General features: G+C 53.6%; 2 protein-coding genes across 5 annotated transcripts in view; both read left to right on the top strand.

Moving 5' to 3' along the window:
• The window catches only part of WIZ (WIZ zinc finger), a 48,959-nt gene extending 35,730 nt beyond the window's left edge, over positions 1 to 13,229 (top strand). For 3 of the 4 annotated variants that reach the window (XM_072360779.1, XM_072360780.1, XM_072360782.1), the window contains 7 exons: positions 3,088 to 3,279; positions 5,722 to 6,228; positions 7,477 to 8,013; positions 8,539 to 9,063; positions 9,644 to 10,075; positions 11,241 to 11,433; positions 12,107 to 13,229. In XM_072360779.1, coding sequence (XP_072216880.1) covers positions 3,088 to 3,279; positions 5,722 to 6,228; positions 7,477 to 8,013; positions 8,539 to 9,063; positions 9,644 to 10,075; positions 11,241 to 11,433; positions 12,107 to 12,263 — 2,543 coding nt within the window. In that variant the 3' untranslated portion in view covers positions 12,264 to 13,229. The remainder of the gene's footprint in view (positions 1 to 3,087; positions 3,280 to 5,721; positions 6,229 to 7,476; positions 8,014 to 8,538; positions 9,064 to 9,643; positions 10,076 to 11,240; positions 11,434 to 12,106) is intronic. The other variant, XM_072360781.1, reaches the window with a different exon arrangement.
• Positions 13,230 to 14,504: 1,275 nt separating this feature from the next.
• LOC140264882 (A-kinase anchor protein 8-like) lies at positions 14,505 to 24,499 on the top strand. Its single transcript, XM_072360777.1, has 13 exons — positions 14,505 to 14,609; positions 17,033 to 17,065; positions 17,464 to 17,698; positions 18,629 to 19,079; positions 19,458 to 19,581; positions 19,673 to 19,728; positions 20,051 to 20,087; positions 20,999 to 21,107; positions 22,185 to 22,326; positions 22,438 to 22,543; positions 23,044 to 23,174; positions 23,524 to 23,619; positions 23,914 to 24,499. The coding sequence occupies exons 1-13, from the start codon at positions 14,597 to 14,599 to the stop codon at positions 24,448 to 24,450; spliced, it is 2,070 nt and encodes a 689-aa protein (XP_072216878.1). The 5' UTR covers positions 14,505 to 14,596; the 3' UTR covers positions 24,451 to 24,499.
• Positions 24,500 to 25,730: the final 1,231 nt, after the last annotated feature.

A 25,730-nucleotide genomic window follows, 5' to 3' on the forward strand; every position in this document is an offset into this window, starting at 1 on the left:
TTCAGTGTTGGCCATAGAAGTCAGCGTTGGGTAGGATTCAGTGTTGGCCATAGGGGTTGGCATTGTGTAGAGTTCTACATTGGTTGTAGAGGTTGGCACTGAGTGTCAGGGATCAGAGTTGGATTTGGGGGTTTTACAATGGGTTTGGGGGGTTTTGCATTGGGTTTGTGTTTGACATTGGGTGCAGGGGCTTGGGGTTGAGTAGGGTTTGGCTGTGGGGGTGTGTGTTGGATGTTGATAGGGGCATTCTTTGTGCCACGGGTGTCATGGAGCACTGACAGTGCCTCAGGGGATGGCATGTGGGGACAGCAAAGTGGGTCCTGACATGTGGGGTGTGTGGGGTAGGGTGTGAGGGGACACGGAGCCTGGACTTTGTATTGGATGTGGGGGCTGTGCGACCCTGGCTAGGCCCAAGGGGTTGAGTGGGGGACTGGGGTGTGTTGGGGGGACCTGGACCCATCCATGGGGCTCTTGTGTTCCATCCTTTGGGGACTGCCCCGTCATAAGGGGCTCCTTGGCCCTCCATTGGTCTCCCATTCCTTCCCATGGATCTTTCCCTTTCAGTGGGTTTTCTGTGGGGTTCTCTTTTCCATTTGGGGCTGCACTTCTATAGGGCTGTCCTATCCATGGGGCTCCCCTCCCTACATAGTCTCTCATCTGTGGGGCTGCCCCATCCATTGAGGGTTCCCATCCCTTCCATGTTTCCCCCATCCTTTCCATTGTGTCCTCTTTCCCCCCCCAACTCTGTGGCTTTCCCTATGCACTGAGGTCCTCCCCCCATCCATTGGGGGCCCCCCAAGGTTCTCCCCATCCATTGCCCTTCCTCCCTCCATTGCTCTCCCCATCCATTGAGGTTCCTCTCCCCATCCATTGTGGTCACCCCTCCTCCTTATGGCTCTCCCCATCCATTGGGGTCCATCTCCCCCTCCCCCCCCCCCCATCTCTCTTTACCCATCAGCGTTGTTCATCTATGAGGCTACCCCCATCCATCGGGACTCCCCTCTATGGGTTGGGGTCTCCCATTCTTTCCCCTTTATGGGTTGGGGTCTCCCATCCTTTCCCCTTTATAGGTTGGGGTCTCCCATCCTTTCCCCTTTATGGGTTGGGGTCTCCCATCCTTTCCCCTTTATGGGTTGGAGTCTCCCATCCTTTCCCCTTTATAGGTTGGGGGTCTCCCATCCTTTCCCCTTTATAGGTTGGGGTCTCCCATCCTTTCCCTTTTATGGGTTGGGGGTCTCCCATCCTTTCCCCTTTATGGGTTGGGGTCTCCCATCCTTTCCCCTTTTATGGGTTGGGGTCTCCCATCCTTTCCCCTTTATGGGTTGGGGTCTCCCATCCTTTCCCCTTTATAGGTTGGGGGTCTCCCATCCTTTCCCCTTTATGGGTTGGGGGTCTCCCATCCTTTCCCCTTTATAGGTTGGGGTCTCCCATCCTTTCCCCTTTATGGGTTGGGGTCTCCCATCCTTTCCCCTTTATGGGTTGGGGTCTCCCATCCTTTCCCCTTTATGGGTTGGGGTCTCCCATCCTTTCCCCTTTATAGGTTGGGGTCTCCCATCCTTTCCCCTTTATGGGTTGGGGTCTCCCATCCTTTCCCCTTTATGGGTTGGGGTCTCCCATCCTTTTCCCTTTATGGGTTGGGGTCTCCCATCCTTTCCCCATCCCCCGGTTCCCCGCTCGATTTCTCGGCGCTCCCCCCCCCGCCCTGCGCTCCTTTCAGCGCCGAGCCCGGAGAGCGGCAGCGCCGTTCGGCGCTCGATTAACCCTGCCCGGGGCCGCCCCGCGCGCCGCTCCAAGATGGCGGCCTCCACCTCCTCGCCGCCCAAAGTGACAAAAGCGGCGGCGGTCCCGCGGCCTCGAGATCGGGACCGGGGTGGGGACGGCGAGACCGGGCCCGAGGCGACCCCCGAGCCCGGTGAGCGGCCCTTTCCCTCCGTCCCGTCTCTTTCTTCTCCCCGTCGCTCTCGGCTCAACCATCGCGGGGCCCGGCCCGGGGTTGAGGGAGAGCGGGGCCCATTCCCGGCGCCGCGCTGTGGGGTGAGGACAAAGGAAGGCCGCGGCCCAGCCCGGGCCTCCACACGGAGCCGCCTCCCCTCGGGGTGGGCCTCATTGTGCTGCCCCATAGCGGCCCCGGGCAACACCCCGAGCACCGACCCCGGCTTGGGCCCCATAGCGGCCCTATAACGGCCCCATAGCGGCCCCATAACGGCCCCTAGGCCCCACCTTTGGGTTAGGCCCCACAGCTGCCCCACAGCAGCGCTAAAGCTGCCCCATAGCAGCGCTAAAGCTGCCCCATAGCAGCGCTAAAGCTGCCCCATAGCAGTGCTAAAGCTGCCCCATAGCAGTGCTAAAGCTGCCCCATAGCAGTGCTAAAGCCGCCCCATAGCAGTGCTAAAGCTGCCCCACAGCAGCACTAAAGCCGCCCCACAGCAGCGCTAAAGCCGCCCCATAGCAGCACTAAAGCCGCCCCATAGCAGCACTAAGCCTGCCCCATAGCAGCACTAAGGCTACCCCATAGCAGCACTAAAGCCGCCCCACAGCAGTCCCCTGTCGGCCCCCAGGCCCCCACCCATGGGTTAGACCCCACATCGGCCCCACCCTTGGGTTTGGCCCCCCCGTGATCCCAGATCTTCCTCCCAACTGCCCCAGGCCCCACCCCCCGGGTTGGGTCCCACACCCCTGCCCTGCAGTGTCCCCAGGCACCACCCCTGGGTTGGGCTCCGGAGCTGCCCCACAGCAATTCTATGGCTGCCCCACAGTGTCCCCAGGCACCACCCCTGGGTTGGGCTCCATAGCAGACCCGGAGTCACCCTGTGGAGCTCTCCCCATCCCCCCCCATAGAGCTCAGCATTGCCCCGCACACCTTGCAGAGGAGTCTCAGTAGGGAAAAGCCTCCTTTCCCCTTGCACAGAGGGACTAGAAACATGGAAAAGCCCCTTTTCCCCTCCCATGTCTTACTGAGGGGGTATAAATAGGGAAAAATATCCCTGTTTCCCTTCCACAGATGGATTAGAAATGCTGAAAGGGCCCCTTTTCACCCCCAAATGTCTTCAGGGGGGTGGGGGCTGATGACTGTTCTTCTCTCGACAGTTCTTGCCCCGGAGGAGGAGGAGGTGGTGGCCATGGAGGTGGGTTCCCCCCCTCCTCCACCTCCACCACCACCACCACCACCGCTGCCCAAGAAGAGTTCAGCCCAGGGGCAGTCGGAGCCGCCCGCCCGCATAGGGACCAAGCTGTGTGCCGAGCCTCCTGGTGGCAAATCGGATCCACACGACCCTAAAAGTGAGTATTGGCAGCGCCTCCACCATGAGGGGAACAGTGTGAAGTGTTGTTGGGGGGTAGGATGGAGCTGTGGGGTCTGTGGGAGCCGAGCGGTGCTTGGTGGAGCCTGGTGAGGGGTGTCGTGACTGTTGCTGCGAGCGTTGTGCCCTATGAGAACTTGGGGGTGTCGTGCCCTGAAAGCTCAGGGATGCACTGCCCCAAAACCTGGGGATCTTGTGCTGCAAAAACATGAGGTTTTTGTGCCCTGAAAACCTGAGGATGTGCCCCGAAAACCCGAGGATGTTGTGCCTTGAAGACTCAGGGATGCAGTGCCCCAAAGAACCGTGGATTCTGCGTCCTAAATTCAATGATGTGCTGCCTTGAAAGCTTGGGAACATGATTCCCCCAAATCTCAGAGATGTTGGGCCCTGAGAGCCCAGGGATACACGGTGCTGCAAAAACTCAGAGCTCTGAGTCGTGCCCTTAAAAGCCAGGGGTCATTGTGCCCCAAAGACTTGGGGCTACAGTGCCCCAAACTCAGGATTTAGGTACTTTGAACTTGGGGCGTTGTACCCCAAATGTGAGGTGAGGATCTTGTGCTCCAAAAACCCGGGAATGTGATGTCCCCAAAAACCTGGGGATGTCACACCCCCCCCCAAAAAACTTTGGGACGTTGTGTCCTAAATGTCTAGGGACACGGTGTCCCCAAAACGTGGGGGCATGTTGCCCTGAAGGCATGGGGCCGTTGTGCCCCTAAAATGTGGGGCTGTGGCGCCCCAAACTCGAATGCAGTACCCCAAAAGTGTGATGATGGTGTCCCCAATATTTAGGGACCTTGTACCCTAAAGATTTGGGGATGCAGCGCCCTGAACAACTCAGGGATGTTGTGCCCTGAACATGGGGCTGCAGTGCATGCTGCGTACCCCAAACCTCAGGGATGCTGTGCCTGAACCTCAGATTGTGGTGCCCATGATAGCACAGGGCTGTTGTGCCCCAGCCTCAGGGCCATGGTGTCCCTAAAATCTATGGAAATGATGCTCCAGACTCAGGGTCACGATGACCCAAAAACCTGGGGATGTGCTGCTCCAAAAACTTAGGGACATTATGCCCCAAACTGAGGGCCATGGTGCCCCAAAAATGTGGTACCCCAGGCTCAGGGTCATGGTGCTGAATGCTGGGAGATTGAGAGCTGCCCAAAATCAAGTGGGGAGGGCAGTGCCCAGCACAGTTTCCACTGTTGGGTGGTGGTGGGACCCGACGCTTGTCCATGTTTTCAGGAGTTTCTGCTGAATTTTCAAGAAGAGAGTTGTGCTCCTGTTTCATTATGTTGAGTTGCCAGAGCGCGCTGAGGCTGACATGTGACTCCTGTCCTCTGCAGAGCACCTCAATCAGTCCTCCTGTTGAAAGGGTCCTTGAAGACCATAGAACCAGGGAATGATAGAATGGTTGAGTTAGAGGAGTTCTTGAAGACCACAGAACCACTGACTGATAAAATGGTTGAGTTGGAAGGGTCCTTGAAGACCATAGAACCGGGGGATGATGGAATGGTTGAGTTGGAAGGGTCCTTGTAGACCACAGAATGATAGAATGGTTGGGTTGGAAGGGTCCTAGGAGACCACAGAACCAAGGAATGATAGATTGGTTGAGTTAGAGGAGTCCTTGAAGACCACAAAACCACAGAATGATAGAATGATTGGGTTGGAAGGGTTCTTGAAGACCACAGAACCAGGAAATGATAGAATGTTTGGGTTGGAAGGGTCCTTGGAGACCACAGAGTGATAAAATGGTTGGGTTGGTTGGGTTTTTGAATACCACAGAACTAGGGGATGATACAATGGTTGGATTGGAGGGGTCCTTGAAGAGCACAGAATGATAGAATGTTTGGGTTGGAAGGGTCCTTGAAGACCATAGAACCAGGGGATGATAGAATGGTTGAGTTGGAAGGGTCCTTGTAGACCACAGAATGATAGAATGGTTGGGTTGGAAGGGTCCTTGAAGACCACAGAAACAGGGAATGATGGAATGGTTGGGTTGGAAGGGTCCTTGAAGACCACAGAGTGATAAAATGGTTGGATTGGAAGGGTTTTTGAATACCGCAGAACTAGGGAATGATAGAATGGTTGAGTTGGTGGGGTCCTTGAAGAGCACAGAACTGGGGGATGAAAGAACGTTTGGGTTGGAAGGGTCCTTGAAGACCATAGAACCAGGGTATAATAGAATGGTTGAGTTGGAAGGGTCCTTGAAGGCCATAGAAGCAGTGTATGATAGAATGGTTGGGTTGGAGGGGTACTTGAAGACCACAGAACCAGGGTATGATAGGATGGTTGGGCTGGAAGGGATCTCATAGCCCACCTAACACCACACCCTGCAGTGGGTTGGCACCTCCAGGGATGGGCTGTGAAACTCAAGGCTTTTTTTACAAGTCCTGATTCCCTCTTTTTGTTATTTTCCCTCTGATTTCAGCCCAGAACCTGACGACGTGTGAGGTGTGCGGCGCCTGCTTCGAAACCCGCAAAGGCCTCTCCAGCCACGCGCGCTCCCACCTACGGCAGCTCGGTGTGGCCGAGTCGGAGAGCAGCGGGGCTCCCATCGATTTGCTCTATGAACTGATGAAGCAGAAGGGCAAACCCGATGGGCACCCCATGGCTCCTCCCACCCTCGGCAAAAAATCTGCTTCTCCCAAGGACAGCATTGCTGGTTCCCCGCGTCCGGCGTTGCTTGCGCTTGGGAAAGGCGGTGAGCGCTCACTGGATGGCCCCATCAACAAAGCCATCAAATCCCCACCGGGTTTCTCCAAGAGCCTCTCGCAGCCCGGATCTCCCATCCTCAAGAAGGTGCCCCCTGCGCTCTCCGGGTCCCCTTCTCCTAAAAACCCCGAGGAGAAGAGCTCGAAGCTGTCGCTGAGCCCTCTGCAGAGCTCCCCAAAGGCGCAGTGGCCGCAGGCGGATGAGGAAGGACCTCTCAATTTAAGTAAGTCTCTCTCTATTTTATTTTTGTCCATCATCCATGTTTCCCATTAGGTTTTGGGGCTGGGGAAGAAGGGAACCTCTGGGTACTCCCGGTGAGGGTACAGCTCTGTGCTTTGAGGGGAGAGCTTGGTGTGGAAGAAGCAGTTTCGATGGCTACTATGGCTCCAGGACACAGCAGCTGGAGGGGATGGTGCTCCCTGGTGTGATTTCACCTGATTCTCTACCCTTTGAGCTCCTTATGTCTCTGAACACTGTCCCCCCCAATCCCGCTTTCAGCTGCAACCAAACACTTCTATTTGCATCCCCCTTCATCACTAAGCTCTGGCGGGGTTTTGTTCTCATATCTTGACATCAGAATAGTTTTACTCTGGGCCCTGCATTCCTTGGGCAGCTCAAAGGGATCTGTTTGCCCTGTAGGGTTTCTCCTAGCTCTGCTTAGAGCTGTGGAGCTGTAGAACCTGCTCCATCTTGGCCAACATGGTGCTTGTCCTGATGTTCTGTGGCTGTGATGCTGGGTGGCAGATGGGGACAGCATGCATGGCTGCATTCTGCAGAGTCACTGAACTCTTAAGTGTTGGACCAGGACCTCTGGAGGTCATCAAGTCCCAACTCTCTGCTGAAGCAGGTTCCCAGGTTGAGCAGGAAAACGTCCAGATGGGTCTTAAATATCTCCAGAGGTGACACCACAACCTCCTTGAGCAGCTTGTTCCTGTGCTCTGCCACCCTGGCCATAAAGAAGATCTTCAGTCCTGTTCCCTTTGAGTCCCATTGAGGACTGATTTTGTAGGGCCCAATGCTTTGAGTTCAGTCAGGTTCCTTTTGAGTCCCACTGAGGATTGATTTTGTTGGGCACACAGCTTTGGGATCAGTTCATTTCGCTTCTCAGTCCCAATGAGGACTGCCTTTGGGTGTGCAGATCTGATTTCAGTCCTGCTTTGGAATTCCATTGAGGATTGGCTTTGTCACTGTGCATGCATCTTTGGGTCGGGTCCTGTTCCCTTCAGAGTTCCATTGAGGATTGGTTTTGTTGTTAGTTATGTATCAGAGTTCATTTTGAAGTCAAATTGAGGACTGGGTTTGTTGGATGTATACCTTTGGACTCAGCCCTCCTCTTTGGATCCCATTGAGGATGGACTTTACCGTTGGGTTCACACCTTTGGCTCTGTTCTCTCCTCCTGCTCCTTGGCACCACCAATCTCCACCCATGCATCCTAGTAACCACAGTTCTCTTCTTTTCCCCTCTCTGCAGCTGCAGGGGGAGAGCCGGTGCGGGATATCCGCTGTGAGTTCTGCGGAGAGTTCTTTGAGAACCGTAAGGGGCTGTCGAGCCACGCGCGCTCCCACCTCCGACAGATGGGGGTGACGGAGTGGTACGTCAACGGCTCACCCATCGACACTCTACGCGAGATCCTCAAACGTCGAACCCACCCGCGGAGCGGAACCTCCAACCCCATGGGCCCAGGACACAAAGCCATGGCCAAGACCCTCCTGGCAGCCATGGGACCCCTGGAACCGCGGGGTCCCGGAGAGCTCCACATCCCGACTCTGCCCAAGAAGGTCCAGCAGCCTGGCAGTCCCTTGGGGCAGTCTCCTACCTCGTCCCCACCTCCCACTGCCCGGAAGATGTTTCCAGGCCTTTCTCCTCCCTCATTGCAGAAGAAGCTCAAACACGACCAGATGAGAGTGGAAATCAAGCGCGAGATGATGACGGGGAGTCTCCATGGAGAGCCCCACCCCTCCGACCAGGCCTGGCCTCCGCTGGAGGAGATGTCACCCTTGAACCTCTGTAAGTGTGTGGCTGTCACCTTCCCCGTTCCATGGGCTGGTGGGCATCAGGCACACTCCGTACTGGGGATGGGGATGTGGGATCCAAAGTCCATTCCAACTCAACCCGTTCTGTGATCTTCAAGGATCTTTCTAAGCCAACCCATTCTATCATTCTGTGATCTTCAAGGTCCTTTCCAGGCCAACCCCTTCTATCATTCCATGGCTCTAAGATCTTTAAGGTCCCTTTCAACCCAGCCCTTTCTATGGTTCTCTGATGTTCGAGGACCATTCCAGCTCAACCCATTCCAGGATTCCGTGTTTCTATGATCTTTAAGGACTCTTCCAACCCAACACATTCTATGGTTCTACCATCTTCAAGGACACCTCCAACCCAAGTGTTCTATTATGGGATGATCTTTTCTTTTGGTACTTTAGGGTCAGCTGTGGGATCTGCTTGTGGATCCTCTTCTGTGGGTTGTGCTGTAGGATATGGGGGCAGGTGGGCTCAGCCCTGCTCCCCCTGATACCAGCTCTCTCCCTTCAGCCTCCAGAGCCGACCCGGTGCGGGATATCCGCTGTGAGTTCTGCGGAGAGTTCTTTGAGAACCGTAAGGGGCTGTCGAGCCACGCGCGCTCCCACCTCCGACAGATGGGGGTGACGGAGTGGTCGGTGAACGGCTCGCCCATCGACACTCTACGTGAGATCCTCAAGAAGAAATCGAAGCCCTGCATCATCAAGAAGGAGCCTCACACTTCCATCATCGAAACCCCCAAAGGGTTTGGGGAGGAGGGGATGGACCCCAAGCCTCCTGGGAAAGTGCTGCAGGCCATGGCTCTTTCTCCGCTGGGCGGGCGGACGGGGAAACCTGGTGGCTCCAGCATTGGCCGCGAGCTCTCGCTGTCGCCGCTCACCGCCAAGCCCCACGGCGCCTTCCTGACACCACTGGCCACCAAACGGCCGCTGCAGGATGACCGCCTGGGTCCGCACCCCGAGGTGAAGCACAAGGCCTACATCCAGACCGAGCTGCCCTTCAAAACCAAGTCTGTGCACGACAAGCCCACGCACACATGTAAGTGTGGGGAGACGAGGTGGTGTGGCTTGTCCAGGTTCTTGGAGGCTACAGGGAGGGGATGGATGGTAGGCAGGCATTGGCCATGGCCATATGTTGGTTGTGGTCTTGCCTTGGCCATGATGTTGCATTGGCCATGGCCGCGTGTTGGTCATGGTCTTGCCTTGGCCATGATGTTGCATTGGCCATGGCCACGTGTTGGTCATGGTCTTGCCTTGGCCATGATGTTGCGTTGGCCATGGCCACGTGTTGGCCGTCGCCACGTGTTGGCTGTGGTCTTGCCTTGGCCATGCTGTTGCATTGGGCCGCAATCACGCCATGCATGGGGCACCACACTTAGCTATTGGGCTTTTTGCTATGATGTCTCTAATGGGGGGAGCAAAGATTTGGACACCGCCCACCATCCCCCCATCCCATTTAGCTGTACTTCAGAACCTTGACCTCCTGATAGGACCATCCCAGTGTTCATCACCACCCAGCACATGCTGGGAAGGGGAAGATTCCCCTCCAGGGGTGGTGGTGGGGTGAACGGGACCCTTCCAACCCCCTGCCTTGCTCACCGTCCACCCCACTCCCCCAGCCACCGAAGCTTGCTGTGAGCTCTGCGGCCTCTACTTCGAGAACCGCAAGGCTTTGGCCAGCCACGCGCGGGCTCACCTCCGGCAATTCGGCGTCACCGAATGGTGTGTCAATGGCTCACCCATCGAGACGCTCAGCGAATGGATCCGGCACCGACCTCAAAAGGCCGGCGCGTACCGTAGTTACATCCAAGGAGGCCGACCCTTCACTAAGAAATTCCGGAATTCATCTCACTCCCGAGATCACGACGGAACACGGAGGATGCCTTTGAGCCTCCAGCACGGCGGCATGGCCCTGCTGAGCAAAGGGCTGGCGGCGGAGCTGGCGCACGGAGAGCCTTGCAAGATCCTGGATGGCACCGGGGAGAGGCCCATGGTCACCTCGCCTCTGTCACTGGTGAAGATGGAAGAGCATCAACGCACCAATTTCCACAGTGAGTTGGCTGTTGGGATCCGTTTCCTTCTAGAGTTGGGTTTGGTTGGGATCTGGTTCCCTTGGGATGTGGTTCCCATTAGTGGGAACCATTGGGATGCGGTTCCCTTGGGATGCGGTTCCCTTGGGATCTGGTTCCCTTGGGATGCGGTTCCCATTAGTGGGAACCATTGGGATCCAGTTCCTTTGGGATGTACTTCCCTGTTAGTGGGAACCATTGGGATCTGGTTCCCTTGGGATGTGGTTCCCATTAGTGGGAACCATTGGGATCCGGTTCCTTTGGGATCCAGTTCCCTGTTAGTGGGAACCATTGGGATCCGGTTCCCTTGGGATGCGGTTCCCATTAGTGGGAACCATTGGGATGCGGTTCCCTTGGGATGCGGTTCCCTTGGGATCTGGTTCCCTTGGGATGCGGTTCCCATTAGTGGGAACCATTGGGATCCAGTTCCTTTGGGATGTACTTCCCTGTTAGTGGGAACCATTGGGATCTGGTTCCCTTGGGATGTGGTTCCCATTAGTGGGAACCATTGGGATCCGGTTCCTTTGGGATCCAGTTCCCTGTTAGTGGGAACCATTGGGATCCATTTCCCTTGGGATGTGGTTCCCCTGTTAGTGGGAACCATTGGGATCCAGTTCCCTTGGGATGTGGTTCCCCTGTTAGTGGGAATCATTGGGATCTGATTCCTTTGGGATGCGGTTCCCATTAGTGGGAACCATTGGGATCCGGTTCCCTTGGGATGAGGTTCCCTGTTAGTGGGAACCATTGGGATCTGGTTCCTTTGGGATGCGGTTCCCATTAGTGGGAACCATTGGGATCCAGTTCCCTTGGGATGTGGTTCCCATTAGTGGGAACCATTGGGATCCAGTTCCTTTGGGATGTGGTTCCCCTGTTAGTGGGAACCATTGGGATCCGGTTCCCTTGGGATGCGGTTCCCTGTTAGTGGGAACCATTGGGATCCGGTTCCTTTGGGATGTGATTCCCTGTTAGTGGGAACCATTGGGATCCATTTCCCTTGGGATGTGGTTCCCTGTTAGTGGGAACCATTGGGATCTGGTTCCCTTTGGAATTGAAGCTGTTGGGATGCAGATACGTTAAGAATGGGAGTCCCTCCCATCATCAGGAGCGCCGTTGCCCCATTTCCCTCCCATTGTTCCCCCACCTCCAGAGTTCGAGCGGAGGCAGGCGAGGCCCCTGGACCCCCCACTGCATCGGGAGGAGGAGGGGGCCGACTTCCAGCAGAAGATGGAGGAGACCCCTCAGCCCCCACCCAGGATGAGGCCGGTGCCCTCGCTGGTCCCTCGCCCACCGCAGACCTCCCTGGTGAAGTTTGTGGGTAACATGTACACCCTCAAGTGCAGGTAGGCCATCCGTCCCCCTTTGGGCCTCAGCCCATCTTAGGGTTCAGCTTTTGGGCTCCCTTTGGGCTCCTTGAGGCTTTGAGGCTCCCCTTTGGGTGCCCTCTGGGTTTCCTTTGGCTTCCTTTTGTGGGGCTTCCCTTTTTGAGGCGGCCTTTGTGTTTCCTTTGGGCTCTTTTATTCTTTCTTTGCTCCTTCCCCCTTTGGCTTCCTCTGAGTTTCCTTTTGGCTTCCATTGGAGCTTTCCCTCCAGGGCTCCTTTTGGGTCTCTCTTGAGTTTCCTTTGGGCTCACCTTTTGGGGTTTTGCTTTGGGCTTTCTTTAGGACTCCCTTATGGTGTCTCTATGGGTTCCCTTTGAGGACTCCCTTTTGGTTCCCTGTTGGGTTTCCTTTGGCTTTTCTTGGGGTTTTCCCTTTCACTTCCAGGTGTGCTCTCCTTTGAAGCTCCCTTTGTGTTCCCTCTTTAGGCAGTTCCCCTTTTGGCTCCCCTTTGTGTTTCCCTCTGCTCCCAAACCTCCAAGCTCTCCATTCTTGGGCATCTCATCGCTGCACCTGGGGGTGGTGGGACCCTTCCCTCCCTGCTTTCCTTCCTGCCCCCACCCACCCACCCACCCTACAGCCCCAGATCTGCTGGAGGAGCCTTTGGGACCCATCTACCACCATCATATCCCCGCAGGTTCTGTGAGGTGGAGTTCCAGGGTCCCCTGTCCATCCAGGAGGAGTGGGTGCGACACCTGCAGCGACACATCTTGGAAATGAATTTCTCCAAAGCAGACCCTCTGCGGGGGGACGCTCCGGCTCCCAAACCCCCTGCTGTAGCCGAGGCTCAGTAACGGAGCCCCCACTTTGGGGCAATGGAGCCAAACCGGTTCTTCACCCTCCACCCCCACCCCGTGCCTGCGCGTCCCCCCACGGAGCAACCTCAGCCCCCCCCACCCCTCCTTGACCTCAAAGCTGGGCTGGAAGGAGGGGTTGGGGGTGGGGGGACACCCGGCCACAAGCACTACAAGGATCAAAGCCCCCCCCCCCCCCCCGGTCCCCCATTTCCTGGCGGTGGTGGCACTGGAGGAGCGGGGACAAGGGGACGGCGGTGGCACCGCGTGTGCCCTCCCTCCCGACCGCGGGTCCGGTTCAGCCCAAAGACGACACAGGAGCCCACAGGAGCTCCGTTGGCTTCCGTCGGGTTCAGGGACGCAGCGTTGTGCATTTGTATATGGCCCAAGAGTTAATGTATATTCGATTCCTACAGGCAGCGCCACCTTGTAGCTCCGTGGCGCTGCTGTTGGAGCCCGTTTTGCTCCGGCCTTGCATGTTGCCCAGCTCCCCAAAGGAAAACGATTCCGTTCCTCATCACCACCCCCCAGTTTCCAACAGGGGCTGCCGTGATGCTGGGGGGGGGGTCCCGGAGTTGGAGGGGGGGGGGGATACGGGGGGGGGATCTGCAGAGCTGCACATCCCCCCCCCCCCCCCATCTCCTCCCCTTTGATCCTCCTCACTTGTTGCTATATATTTTTGTTGGGGGGGGGGGTTGGGAGGGAGGGGGAGTTTGTTTATTGTTTTCCTTGTCTAGCTGCATAGACCTGCGACTTTTTTAACTCTAGTTTTGTGTAGAAAATTTAAGGAAACGTTCATTTTTATTTTCCGAGTCCCGAACCCCCAAAAAACAAAAGAAAAAGGAAAAAAAAGGTTCGGAAGGGGAATGAAATTTCTTGACCTTTTAACTTTTTTCATTGAGCATATTCTGGTTATTGATGTATCCGGGAATATGTACATTAGATTAAACTTCTGGAAACAAACAGCAACGGGTGGGAGTGCTTAGTGGGGGGGGGGGGGCAGCTCTCATTTGAGGGGGGGGTGGCAGCTCTCATTGAGGGGGCAGCTCTCATTGGGGGGGCAGCTCTCATTGGGGTGGGCAGCTCATTGGGGGGGGGGCAGCTCTCGTTGAGGGGGGGGCAGCTCATTGGGGAGGCAGCTGTTATAGGGGGGGGCAGCTCATTGGGGGGTGGGCATCTCATTGGGGAAAGGCAGCTCTCATTGGGGGGGGCATCTCATTGGGGGGGCAGCTCATTGGGGGGGGGGCAGCTCATTATGGGGGGCAGCTCATTATGGGGGGCAGCTCTCATTGGGGAGGGGCAGCTCATTGGGGGGGCAGCTCATTGGGGGGGGGGGCAGCTCATTATGGGGGGCAGCTCTCATGGGGGGGGGCAGCTCTCATTGGGGGGGGCAGCTCATTATGGGGGGCAGCTCTCATTGGGGGGGGAGGGGGCAGCTCTCATTGGGGGGGCAGCTCTCATTGGGGGGGGGGGCAGCTCTCATTGAGGGGGGGGCAGCTCTCATTGGGGGGGGGGGCAGTTCTCATTGGGGGGGCAGCTCATTGGGGGGGGGCAGCTCATTGGGGGGGGCAGCTCTCATTGGGGGGGGGCAGCTCATTGGGGAGGCAGCTGTTATGGGGGGGGGCAGCTCATTGGGGAGGGGCAGCTCTCATTGGGGAAAGGCAGCTCTCATTGGGGGGGGGCAGCTCTCATTGGGGGGGGGCAGCTCTCATTGGGGGGGCAGCTCATTGGGGGGGGCAGCTCATTGGGGGGGGCAGCTCTCATTGGGGTGGGGGGGCACACCTCTCATAGGGGACGGCCGTGGGTCGGGCACGGAGCTCACGTGGTTCCGGCGCGCTCTTTCCCCTTTGTGGGCGGAGCCCCGCGGGTTCAGCCAATAGCGGCTAGAGGAGCTCGGGGAGGGGCGTGGCCGAGAGTCGCGCCTGCGCGGTGGGGGCGGTGCTGGCGGCTCGGCGCCGTTCTGCCACGCGATTGGTGGAGGCGGCGCTCAGCCCTCCCACCTCCCGGTTGACCAATCAGAGTAGAGAACAGCGGCGGCACCGCCTCTTTGCCAGCTGACCAATCAAGAAGCGTTAACTTAGGGACCGCCGGGAAAGCCGACGATTGACACCTGCAATCTCCAATCCTCGCCGGGACCGCCCTGCGGGAGGTGGAGAAAGACATCCCCTTCCAACCAATCACCTCCTCCAGCCTCGTGGAGGTCGGACCAATGAGAGCGGTGAGAGGGCGGGCGGATGATCCCTTCCGACCAATGAGAGCGCTGAGGAGGCGGGGCGGCCCCGCCGGTACCGTTGAGCTCAGAGGCGGCGGCGGGCGGCGGCGGTGCCGCCATTATGAGTTACTCAGGTGAGGGAGCGGCGCCAAGATGGCGGCGGGGGCGGCCCGGGGGGCTCCGAGGAGGGAACGGAGCGGGTCGGGACGTGCCGTTTGAGGCCCGAACCCGCCGGGTTCAGTCACGGTCCGGTTACCGGGGGAGATTCTCCTTCCGATTCGCTGTAATTCGCTTATTGAGGCCTACAGGCTTCGTTGAGGCCTAACGCTGAGAGGCCTAATAGTGTGAGGCCTAACGCTGCGATTCACGTTAATGAGGTTAATTAGAGCCGTCGTTAAAGCGCCGGGTGTTGGGAGGGAGCTGGGAGGATTTGATGGAGGGTTTGGGGCTATTTGGGCCCTTTTGGGGTCGATTTGGGTCTTTTTGGGGTCGGTTTGTGCCCTTTTGGGGTCGGTTTGTGCCCTTTTGGGGTCGGTTTGTGCCCTTTTGGGGTCGGTTTGTGCCCTTTTGGGGTCGGTTTGGGCTCTTTTGTGCCCCTTTGGGGCCGGTCTGTGCCCCTTTGGGGCCATTTGTGCCCTTTTGGGGTCGATTTGTGCCCTTTTGGGGTCGGTCTGGGCCCTTTTGGGGTCGATTTGTGCTCTTTTTGGGGTAATCTGTGCCCTTTTGGGGTGGGTCTGGGCTCTTTTGGGGCTATTTGTACCCCTTTGGGGTCGGTCTGTGCCCCTTTGGGGTCAGCTTGCACCCTTTTGGGGTCGGTTTGTGCCCTTTTGGGGGTGGTCGTCATGAGGGGATGGAGCTCAGAGGGCAGCGTGATGGCACTGGGGGGCACGAAGGGGCTGTGAGTGCTGGGATGGATCTGGAGGCACCTCCTGGGGATCTTCGTGGAGCTCTATTGGGGTCTTTGGTTCTCCTTTTGGGGCTCTTTTTGGGGCTCCTTTGGTTCACCGTTGCAGCTCTTTGGGGTCTACTTCTGGGGGACCCATTTGGGGGCTCTTGTTGGAGCTTTGTTGGGATCTTGAGGCTCTTTCTGGGGCTGTTTGGTTTTACTTTTGGGCTCTTTTTGTGGCTCCTTTGGTTCACTGTTGCAGCTCTTTGGGGTCTCCTTTTGGGGGACCCATTTGGGGGCTCTTCTTGGATCTTTGTTGGGATCTTGAGGCTCCTTTTGGGGCTCTTTGGGGCTCCTTTGGTTCATCGTTTCAGCTCTTTGGGGTCTCCTTTTGGGGGCTCTATTTGGATCTTTGTTGTGATCTCAAGGCTCCTTTTGGGGCTCTTTGGTTCTCCTTTTGGGGTCTCGTTTGGTTCTCCACTGGAGCTCTTTGGGGTCCCCATTGGGAGAGCTCTTGGTTCACCGTTGCAGCTCTTTGGGGTCTCCTTTTGGGGGACCCATTTGGTGGCTCTTCTTGGATCTTTGTTGGGATTTTGGGACTCTTTGGGGCTCTTTTGGGGGCTCCTTTGGTTCACCGTTGCAGCTCTTTAGGGTCTCCTTTTAGGGGATCCATTTGGGGGCTCTTGTTGGAGCTTTGTTTGGATCTTGAGGCTCCTTTTGGGGCTCTTTTTGGGGCTCCTTTGGTTCACCATTACAGCTCTTTGGGGTCTCCTTTTGGGGGACCCATTTGGGGGCTCTTCCTGGATCTTTGTTGGGATCTTGAGGCTCCTTTTAGGGTCTTTGGTTCTCCTTTTGGGGGTCTTTTGGGGGCTCATTTTTTTCTCCACTGGAGCTCTTTGGGGTCCCCATTGGGGAAAGCTCCTTCTTGGGGCTTTGCTGGTATTTGGGGACTCTTCGGGGGCTCTTTTGGAGCTCTTTACAGTCTCCTTTTGGGATTCTTTTTGTGGGGCTCACCTGGGAACTCTTTATGGTCTCCTTTAGAGCTCTTTTGGGGATCTCTTTTTGGGGTTCACATAGGGGCTCTTCTTGGGGGTCTTTTCTGACCTTCTTTTGTGGGGCTCATTTGAGGCTCTTTTAAGGCCAGAGAGGCATTGACTTGCACGCAATGCCAAGTCCCAATTTCATTCTCCAGTTCTTTACCTATAAAATGCCCAATTGTGAAGTTGGCTTTGCACACCTGACCCCCTTTCTGTCTTGGAGGTCTTCATAGGTACCTCCTGCTTTCAAGTTTTTGTGTGTTAAACCAAAAGAAATGGCACTTTTTTTAGGTAGGATGCTGCTGTCGCGTGAAGACGTTCTGTGTTACAGTGTGATATGGCAGAAATGGAAGCCAAAAGGAAAACCAGGACCTGAATCAGGGGAAGGATCTGCATCACCTGAAGGCCAACAGGTTGAGCGTGGGCCAGCAATGTGCCCTTATGGCCAAGAAGGCCAATGGTGACCAATGCGTTGACCACGAGCTCTTTCCTCTGGGTTCAGGAATTGTTCAGAAGTCGTTGACAGATTGAATTTGCCACCATTTCTTTTATTCAGGGCGTTGATTCTTTTTGGTGGTAACCGAAACCAACTGTGACAAATATGGCTTTGATTTCTTTTTGTCTTCTTTTTCAGGTTATGGAGACTGGAACTCTGGGACAAACAGAGGCAAGTACGCTGCCAGCTTGAGCGTGTTTCTGTTGGATGGGTTTGTTAGTTTCAGGTTCTGAAAGATATAATACAGACTCTGCATCCCCACTTCTTTAATTTTTAGGGGCTTTTTTTGCAACTATTTTATTTTAAAATCGTTGTTGAGCTTTTAACAACTTCCTTCCCCAGTTTTTATAGCAAATTGGGAAGGGCCATGTGACTGAGGATTCAGGTTTCTGTTTCAGCCCAGCTTTGATATTGCTGCCCAGGTGAAGGCTGAAAAATGGCCTAAAATGGTTTTTTTGCCACCATCAGCATTAACCCAGCGAGGTTGCTTTTTAGAGGCTGTGCGTTGGGTGCATTCATTCATGGCAGATCACCAGGAATGAGAACTCTATTCTTTTTTTTTCTTGCAGGGTATGAGAGCTACAATTATGGCTACGGCTACGGGCAGGACAACTCGGGCAACTATGGCTACGGCATGGCTGCCTCCAACTCGTGGGATATGGGCAACTCGGACATGGACATGAACCCGGATGGTGCTGGCAGTGCCGACACCGTCATTGCCAAAATGAACCAGCGCCTGGACATGGTGTCCCACCTGGATGCTGACAGCATGCAGGGGGGGCACTACGGCTCTGGCGGGGACCGGTGAGTGGGAAAATGATTGAACCGGTTGGGTTGGAAGGGACTTCAAAGATTATAGAACAGTAGAATGGTTGGGTTAGGAGTGTTCTTAAAGATAGTAGTCATGAGATCGTAGAATAATTGAGTTGGAAGGGTCCTTAAAGGTCAGAGAACCATGGAATCATAGCATCAAGTTGGGTTGGAATTGTCCTTAAAGATCAGAGAGTCATGGAACGATAAAATGGTTGAGTTGGAAAGGTCCTTAAAGGTCATAGAGCCATGGAATCACAGCATGGTTGGGTTGGAAGCATCCTTAAAGGTCGTAGAACCAAGGAACTATTGAATGGTTGGGTTGGAAAGGTCCTTAAAGGTCACAGAACCAATAAATGATTGAATGGTTGGGTTGGAAGGGTCCTTAAATGTCACAGAACCAAGAAATGATTGAATGGTTGGGTTGAATGGGTCCTTGAAGGTCACAGAACCAAGAAATGATTGAATGGTTGGGTTGGAAGGGCCCTTAAAGGTCATAGAACCATGGAATCACAGCATGGTTGGGTGGATAGGGACATAGCAGCTGTGTTGTGTCCCAGCTCTTGTCCCACTCAGTGATACACTGAAGTGTTTAAAATACCGATTAAAAACCCATTTTGAAGCTTTTTGTTGGTTTAACCTCTGCTGGGCTCTAACACAGTGCCAACACTATCCCAGAACCCAAGAACCAGTTGGAAAGGATTTGAGGAGAGCAGGAGACATTGGCCTTCTTGGCTGTGAGGGCATTCTGTTGGCTGCTGTCAGCCTTCTTGGCCACAAGGGCACCTTGTTGGCTCACAGTCAATTTGTTTGCCACCATAGGCAATACTTCCTGGCAATACACTCAGTCCATGGTCACCCTGTTTGGCCACCATTGGCTTTCCTGGCTTTGAAGGCATTCTGCTGATCCTTCTCTCTCCACAGGTACGACTCATACGAATCCTATGATTCGAGGTCCTCGATGAACGACCGGGACATGTACCGCTCCAGTTACGACTACAACGAGAACGACAACGACAACACCTACGACGACCACTATGAAAGTCACTACGACAGCTTCTATGGGAACCGCAGGGACCAGTACCAGCACAGGGCACGGGATGGCTTTGGCCAACGGGGTCAGAACTGGGCGCGGGACGGGCGCAACACCAGACCCATGGCTTCACCGTACTCGGGGCGCATGGGTGGGCAGTGGAACGACGCACCGCGGGGCATGGGCTCCTCCCGTCTGCCTTCCCTCTTCTCCCACAACATCATCCCGGAGCTCAGCATGTTCCAAGGGATGCGAGGATTTTCGGGGAACATGCGGTTCGGAGGAGGCATGATGAAACAGAGGATGAGGAGAAACTGGAAAATGTGGGATTCGGACTTTAAAGTGAGTACTTGTGTAACGTCCTCCTACTCGTTTAACTCGAGTGGATGTTATGCAGCCCCGTAGGGAAATGGTTATCCTACAAAAGGCTCCAAAGCACGTTCTGGGAGGTGGTCGTGTGTAGTTCCGCACGTTGCTGGCTTGACTTTGTAGTGTGTATCTCCTAAGTACAGACCGAGGAGCGTTCATATGTGCCATGCTTTAATCTGAAAACATTATTTCCTAAAGGTAGGAGAATATCATTGTCATTTTCTTTTTTACTTAATCTACTTATAGCATAGAGGTGGTGGGCTGTGTCCTGTCTGATGGGTGTCTGTGTCGCTGCTGGGTGAGGAAAGCACCACACTCACAGCAGGGATGAACCTTTCTCTCCTCTCACAGCCTCAGAAGAAGAAAATGAAGAAGGACCTCACTGGGAAGAAGCGGAAGCAAACCAGCAGCTCAGATGAACCAGACAGCAAGGCAGCAAAGACAGATGGCTCCGACAACTCCGACTCCGACAATGGTGAGGGCAGGGGTCCCCAAGGGGGCACGCAGACACCTCACTTTGCTAAGCGGGATCTTGGCTTGGGTTCTGACTGTGCCGTTCCTTTCAGAGGAAGGAACCGAAGGTGAATCAGGAGAAAAAGAGGAGAAAGAAGGCTCCAGAGGTGTAAGTAACCCTTGAGAAGTTATAGTTCCTCAGAATTAAGAGCGTTTTGGTTGAAGGCGGAGCAGTGCAGTGAGGGCAGGTGCAAAGTCCTGTGCCTGGGGAGGAATCACAGAATCATAGGATCACCAAGGCTGGAAAAGACCTGAAAGATCATCAGTACTGGCTGGGGGCTGGGCTGCCATAAAGGAGCTCTGCAGGGGTGAGCCTGGGGTCCCAGTGGTCAACAGTTGAGCCAGCAGCGAATCCTTGTGGCGAAGAAGTCCAGTGGTGGTGTCTGATGTGTGATTCTGGCCGGCCTTAACATCCCCATCTTGCATTTTAGGAAGGGGAAGATGAAGAAGGACGAGACTCAGAGAAAGGTGAGTTGGTGTGCATGCATAGCAGCTCACAAGAAAGGGTGCAGAGGGCTCGTATGTGCTCTGAATGTGCATGTGGAGTAGTGCCCACAACCAGCTGAGAGCTCTGATGTGGATTTATGGCTGAATCTCTGATTTATTCAGGCTCCTCCAGTTGTTGGGGTCCACGTCCAACACAACAATTTTACAGTTTAGTGATCTTTAAGGACCCATCCAACCCATCCTGTGGTTCTGGGATCTTTAAGGACCCATCCAATCCATCCTGTGGTTCTGGGATCTTTAAGGACCCATCCAACCCATCCCGTGGTTCTGGGATCTTCAAGGACCCATCCAACCCATCGTGTGGTTCTGGGATCTTTAAGGACCCATCCAACCCATCCCATGGTTCTGGGATCTTTAAGGACCCATCCAATCCATCCCATGGTTCTGGGATCTTTAAGGACCCATCCAACCCATCCCGTGGTTCTGGGATCTTTAAGGACCCATCCAATCCATCCCATGGTTCTGGGATCTTTAAGGACCCATCCAACCCATCCCGTGGTTCTGGAGTCTTTAAGAACCCATCCAACCCAAGCTGATTCTCTAAAGTAATGGTGGTGACAATTAGTCCCCCTTACTTAAGCAAACTTATAACTAATTAATTTTAAAAGCTTCTAAAACCGGAAGTGGTGAACACTAATTAAAATAAAGAGCCAGGAAATCACCTTGGGTGTGTTTGTCCTCCAGTGCCACATCCTCCAAACAGGAATCCTAAACCTGCAGTTGTCCCTGGCTGGAGGGAGCAGCTCCTCGACTCGAGCGTCTCTCTGACGTGCAATTTCAGGTCAACCACTGATCTTGTCCAGGGCTGTTCTCTTGAATCAGGTGCTGTCCTCAAGTAGTGCCCTGAAATGCAACCTGCTTTAAACACTCAGGTGCTTTAACAATTCAAGAAGAGATCAGTCAAATCAAACGCAAATTACAGGCGGGCAAGAAAACTCAAGAGAGGCAAAAGAAGAGGCACCGGGATCGCATGGTGGAAAGGTAAAGTCTCTTGTTTCATTAAGTGATGTTGCTTCCTTCTCTGGGAGGAATGCGATGGTTGCAGGTTGGGTCCTTTCTTTAGTCCCTGATTTACCCAGTGCTGTGTTTGTTCCTGCCCATCTCCTTGACTGTACTGAGTATTGGATGCATTACAGTTGTGGCATACTCAAGGAGCATCCCACAAATGCTTAACGGAGTTAGGGGAGAAGCTCAGGAATCGAGTTGTAGGCAGCCCTGCCCTTCTGTTGAATGAGTGGCACTCATCCCAGGGATCAGGTTTTAAAGTAACTCTAAAAGGGGGAAATAACGGCTGCAACAGAAATTGGGAGGGGGCAGATATTTTCGGCATAAAACCTAATGAGGTGCACAGCGTGTCATTGAACCAGAGCCTTTTCTTAACCGACAAAATATTGCCTCTTCCACTTGCAAACAACACCAACTTTTGCCTACAAAAGTGCAGGTATGTGTAAAAAATGTCACTTGACAAAGGGTTTGTTCTTAAGCTTTGGAGCTCTTTCAGTGTAGCTGTCTTTCTCCAAGAAGAGAGGAACCGTTGCCTTCTTCCCACACCAGAATTTTGTCCCTTTCTCCCAGCCAAGACACATTATATTCAGGGAGAATTGTCTTAAATCACAGTTAAATCTTCACTTTAATGAGCAGAATTTTTAAGGTCTGGAAAGGTTTAAAAAATTTGGCCTCAGGTTTTTTTTTGTTGTGATGTTCGTTCTGAGCTGCTCCTTACCATTAGCATTTGTTTCCAGTCCGACCTCTTTGAGTATTAGCTGGATTTCTTTACCGTGAAGCTGTCTGTAGTGTTTACAAAGGACGAGGATGCTTTCCTGTGCAACACAGTGTAAGGAAACCCACTGTAGGGGGTTGGACTGAGGGCTGAGCTCCAGAGGTCCCCTCTGGTTCTGTGGTTTGTGAAAGAAACCATCAGAGCACGAACTCAACCCCTTGCCCCCCAGCTGGGTTCCCCACTCTAACATTTGTCAGCATCCCCCCCAAGCATTTGGGTTCTGGGAAGGGAGGTTCCATTGAGGCATCCCTCCCGCTTCACACCTGCTGTCCCAACAGGATCCAGTATGTTTGCTCGCTGTGCAAGTACCGCACCTTCTACAACGACGAGATGAACAATCACCTGGAGAGCAAATTCCACAAGGAACACTTCAAGTTTGTTGGAACCAAGCTGCCCCAGCAAACAGCAGACTTCCTGCAGGTGAGCGCTGCTGAAGTTTTAATCCTCTTGAATGAGATTTGGCTGATTTGGGTGTTGTTTTTTGTTTTCTTTATAGAGCTGCTATTCCTAACAAGTACTGTTGCCTTTCAGGAATACGTTGCCAATAAAACGAGGAAAACTGAAGAGCGCCGTAAAGCAATTGAGGACATCAATGCGGTTATCCAGCAGATCTATAGGGACCAGGATCTTACACAAGGTGAGTTCTCACCTACATGAAGCTCCTTGGTTATTAATTAGCGTTGCTGTGGCTTCACTGAGCATTTGAGGTGGATTTGATGTTTATGAACGTGGAACAAAAATGGAGCTTGAATGTAGTTTCAAATGAGATCATTAAAATGGTATAACGGTATTTAGAAGAAAAATCTGGGTTAAGATTTCTTCCAACCCAAACGTTTCATAAGTCTCTGATCTTCAAGGACCCTTCCAGCCCAACCCATTCTATCATGTCACGGTTCTGTGACCTTCACGGACCATTTCACCCCAACCCATTCTTTCACTTTATGGTTCTGTGATCTTCAAGGACCCTTCCAACCCAACCTGAAGGTTGGACACCCATGGGTTATCCTCTGTGTTTGCTTCCCCTTTCCCTCGACCCCTATTCTGCCCCTTGGGAAGACTCCTGGTGTACCATGAAATGCATTTTTGGTAGAAACATGACGCATGTGGGGCTCACCCCATTCTGATCTTCCCTTACAGACGTCGGCATGGAGCACTTCATCAAGAAGGTGGAGGCCGCTCACTGCGCTGCATGCGACCTCTTCATCCCCATGCAATACGGCATCATCCAGAAGCACCTGAAGTCACTCGACCACAACCACAATCGCAGGGTGAGTGCTGCCTCCTTCCTACCCCAGGAATCCCTTTTAATTTAAATACATACATATTTATTTGGAGGCTCCAGCCACGAGAACAGCAGAAATGTGAATATGTTGGCTCAGGCGGTTCCTGAAAATGGGGAGAAATGTTTTTCTTCACCTTTGGTGCTGTCTGTGGAGAGGCAGCGCTGTACTCTGAGGGTCCTATGTCACCACTGTGAAATCGATTGGGCAAGGCATTGATTAAAGCAGCTTCAGCAAAGCCCTGCTGTTCCTTCTGAGCCTGAGACCTGCCTCTCTGCACAGTGACACCGATGCCTCGGGTGGACAAAACATGTGCTTCTCTCTGTACCCCATGCAGGCCATGATGGAGCAGTCCAAGAAATCCTCCCTGGTAGTGGCCAGGAGCATTCTGAACAACAAGCTGATCAGTAAGAAGCTGGAACGGTACCTGAAGGTGGGTGTGCAGAGCAGCTGTGTGCCGTGTAGTTCCGTCCATAGTTGAGCTTCAGCACTTCGGTGTGTTTTGGTAACGACTTTGGATCCCTCATTGATGATGATGAGTTCTTCTGCTCTGGGTGAGCTCTGAGTGAGGATGGAGTTACCCACAGAGCCTGAGAGCTGTATGGTTTGCACACATATATGCTGTGCTTGAAGCTGAATGTTCTGGTGGAGGGTTTGCATGCAGCTGTTGTGACCTGCTGTCAAGTTATGGGTTCGTCAGTAGGGAAATGTTTGCCTTCTCTTGCAGGGTGAGAATCCTTTCACGGATGACCCTGAGGAAAAAGAGGAACATGAGGAGGGAGAAGGGGGAGCAAGTGGGAACATGGAGGAAGGGACAGTGGAAGGAGGAGACGAAAACAAGGATGAGGAGGAGAATCTGGAAGAAGAGAATGTGGACGATGAGAACAAGGAGGAAAACGTGGGTGATGAGAACAAGGAGGAAGAGAATTTAGACAACGAGAACAAAGAGGAAGAAATTTTAGATGATGAAAACAAAGAGGAAGGAAACCTGGAGGATGAAAGCAACGATCCCGAGGAGAACCCAGGAGGAGATGAGAATGAGGAGGAGGAAGAACAGGGGACAAAGAGAGAAAGTGAGGCCCAAGCAGAAGCACAAGAGGTGGAGCTGGGTGCAGGGAGCAGAGGTGGGGAGGAGGAGGAGGAGGGCTGGCAGCCCACGGGAGAATCACTGCCGGAGGATGAAGAGCAGCAGCCAGCAGAAGGTGAAGAAGAGGAGGAGAGCGAAGAAACCACTGCTGCTCCTGAGGATGAGGATGCAGCGTAAAACATTGGATGGAAAAGCTGACATGAAAAAACTGGCTTTTTTTTTTTTTTTTTTAAGAAAAAAAAAAAAAAAAACATTGAAAAGAAACGTAACTGTATCTGTGAATTTCATAGCACATGTTGAGTTGCCGTTCCACTAAACTTGTGTAGGCAGTGGAAGCCTTTACCTGTAAAGTTGATTGGGGAAAATAGATTCTTATTTTTTTGTTCCGTTTTGTTTTGTTTGTTTGTTAACCAGATCTTCATTTGAGTAGCTAGGTTTTGTGTGGTCTGGTTTCTCAGATGCCTTCGTAACTTAGGAGAACTTCCTCTGAGCACGTGAACCAGCGCAACGTCACCACCTTGGCCAATGAAATCTCTCCCTTCCCTCTTAAGATGTTTTCTATATTTAATGAAGATACGTTGTTGTCCCTTCGGCCTGTCTGCCTGGAGCCAGCGGAAGTTCCCTTGCAGGGCATTCATTTCTGCAATGTACGCCGTGAGGTTCTGCATCATCTCTGTGTGACTGTAATATTCCGTCCTCCCCCATATGTTTTAATGCAGAGCGGAACTTTTCAGTGGTGTCGACGTTTGTGGTTGTAAAATGCTTTCACTTGGAGGTGGATGTTGTGGTGGGTGGAGATAAAGGACTACCTGCGACTACCCCGACTCTACCTTCATTTCAGAGCTGGGAGGAGGTGGAAGCTCGGTGCCGATCTGCCTCCTGGAATGAGGGGAAAGCAGATTAATTGTCATTCTGTGGTGGTGTGATCATTAAGGACCCTTCCAATGTAACCTGTTCTCTGGTTCTTTGACCTTCAAGGACCCTTCTGGTCCAACAAGCCCTTCTGATTCCACGGCTCTGATTTTTCTGACCCTTCCAAACATTCCAGGATTTCATCATATCTATCCATCATCCATCTATCCATCTTCCATCATCTCTGTCCATCATCTATCCATCATCCATTGATCTTCCATCGTCTCTGTCCATCATCCATCCATCATCTCTAGTCATCATCTACCCATTGTCCATCCATTGTCATCGTTCATCCATCTTCCATTGTCTCTGTCCATCGTCTTCCATTGTCTCTATCCATCTTCTATCATCTCTGTCCATCGTCCATCCATCATCCATCATCTCTGTCCATCATCCATCCATCTTCCATTGTCTCTAGCCATCGTCCACCCATCGTTCATCATCTTTAGCCATCATCCACCCATTGTCCATCATCTCTGTTTATCGTTCATCCATCTTCCATTGTCTCTGTCCATCGTCTTTCATCATCTCTATCCATCTTCTGT

The sequence above is a fragment of the Excalfactoria chinensis genome, unplaced genomic scaffold (assembly GCF_039878825.1).
Source record: "Excalfactoria chinensis isolate bCotChi1 unplaced genomic scaffold, bCotChi1.hap2 Scaffold_331, whole genome shotgun sequence".
NCBI lineage: Eukaryota > Metazoa > Chordata > Aves > Galliformes > Phasianidae > Excalfactoria > Excalfactoria chinensis.

Coding starts and splice junctions, on each gene's coding strand:
- LOC140264882 (XM_072360777.1), top strand. Junction 20,088..20,998: donor AGGACGAGACTCAGAGAAAG/GTGAGTTGGTGT, acceptor TTAAACACTCAG/GTGCTTTAACAATTCAAGAA. Junction 23,620..23,913: donor AGCTGGAACGGTACCTGAAG/GTGGGTGTGCAG, acceptor CTTCTCTTGCAG/GGTGAGAATCCTTTCACGGA.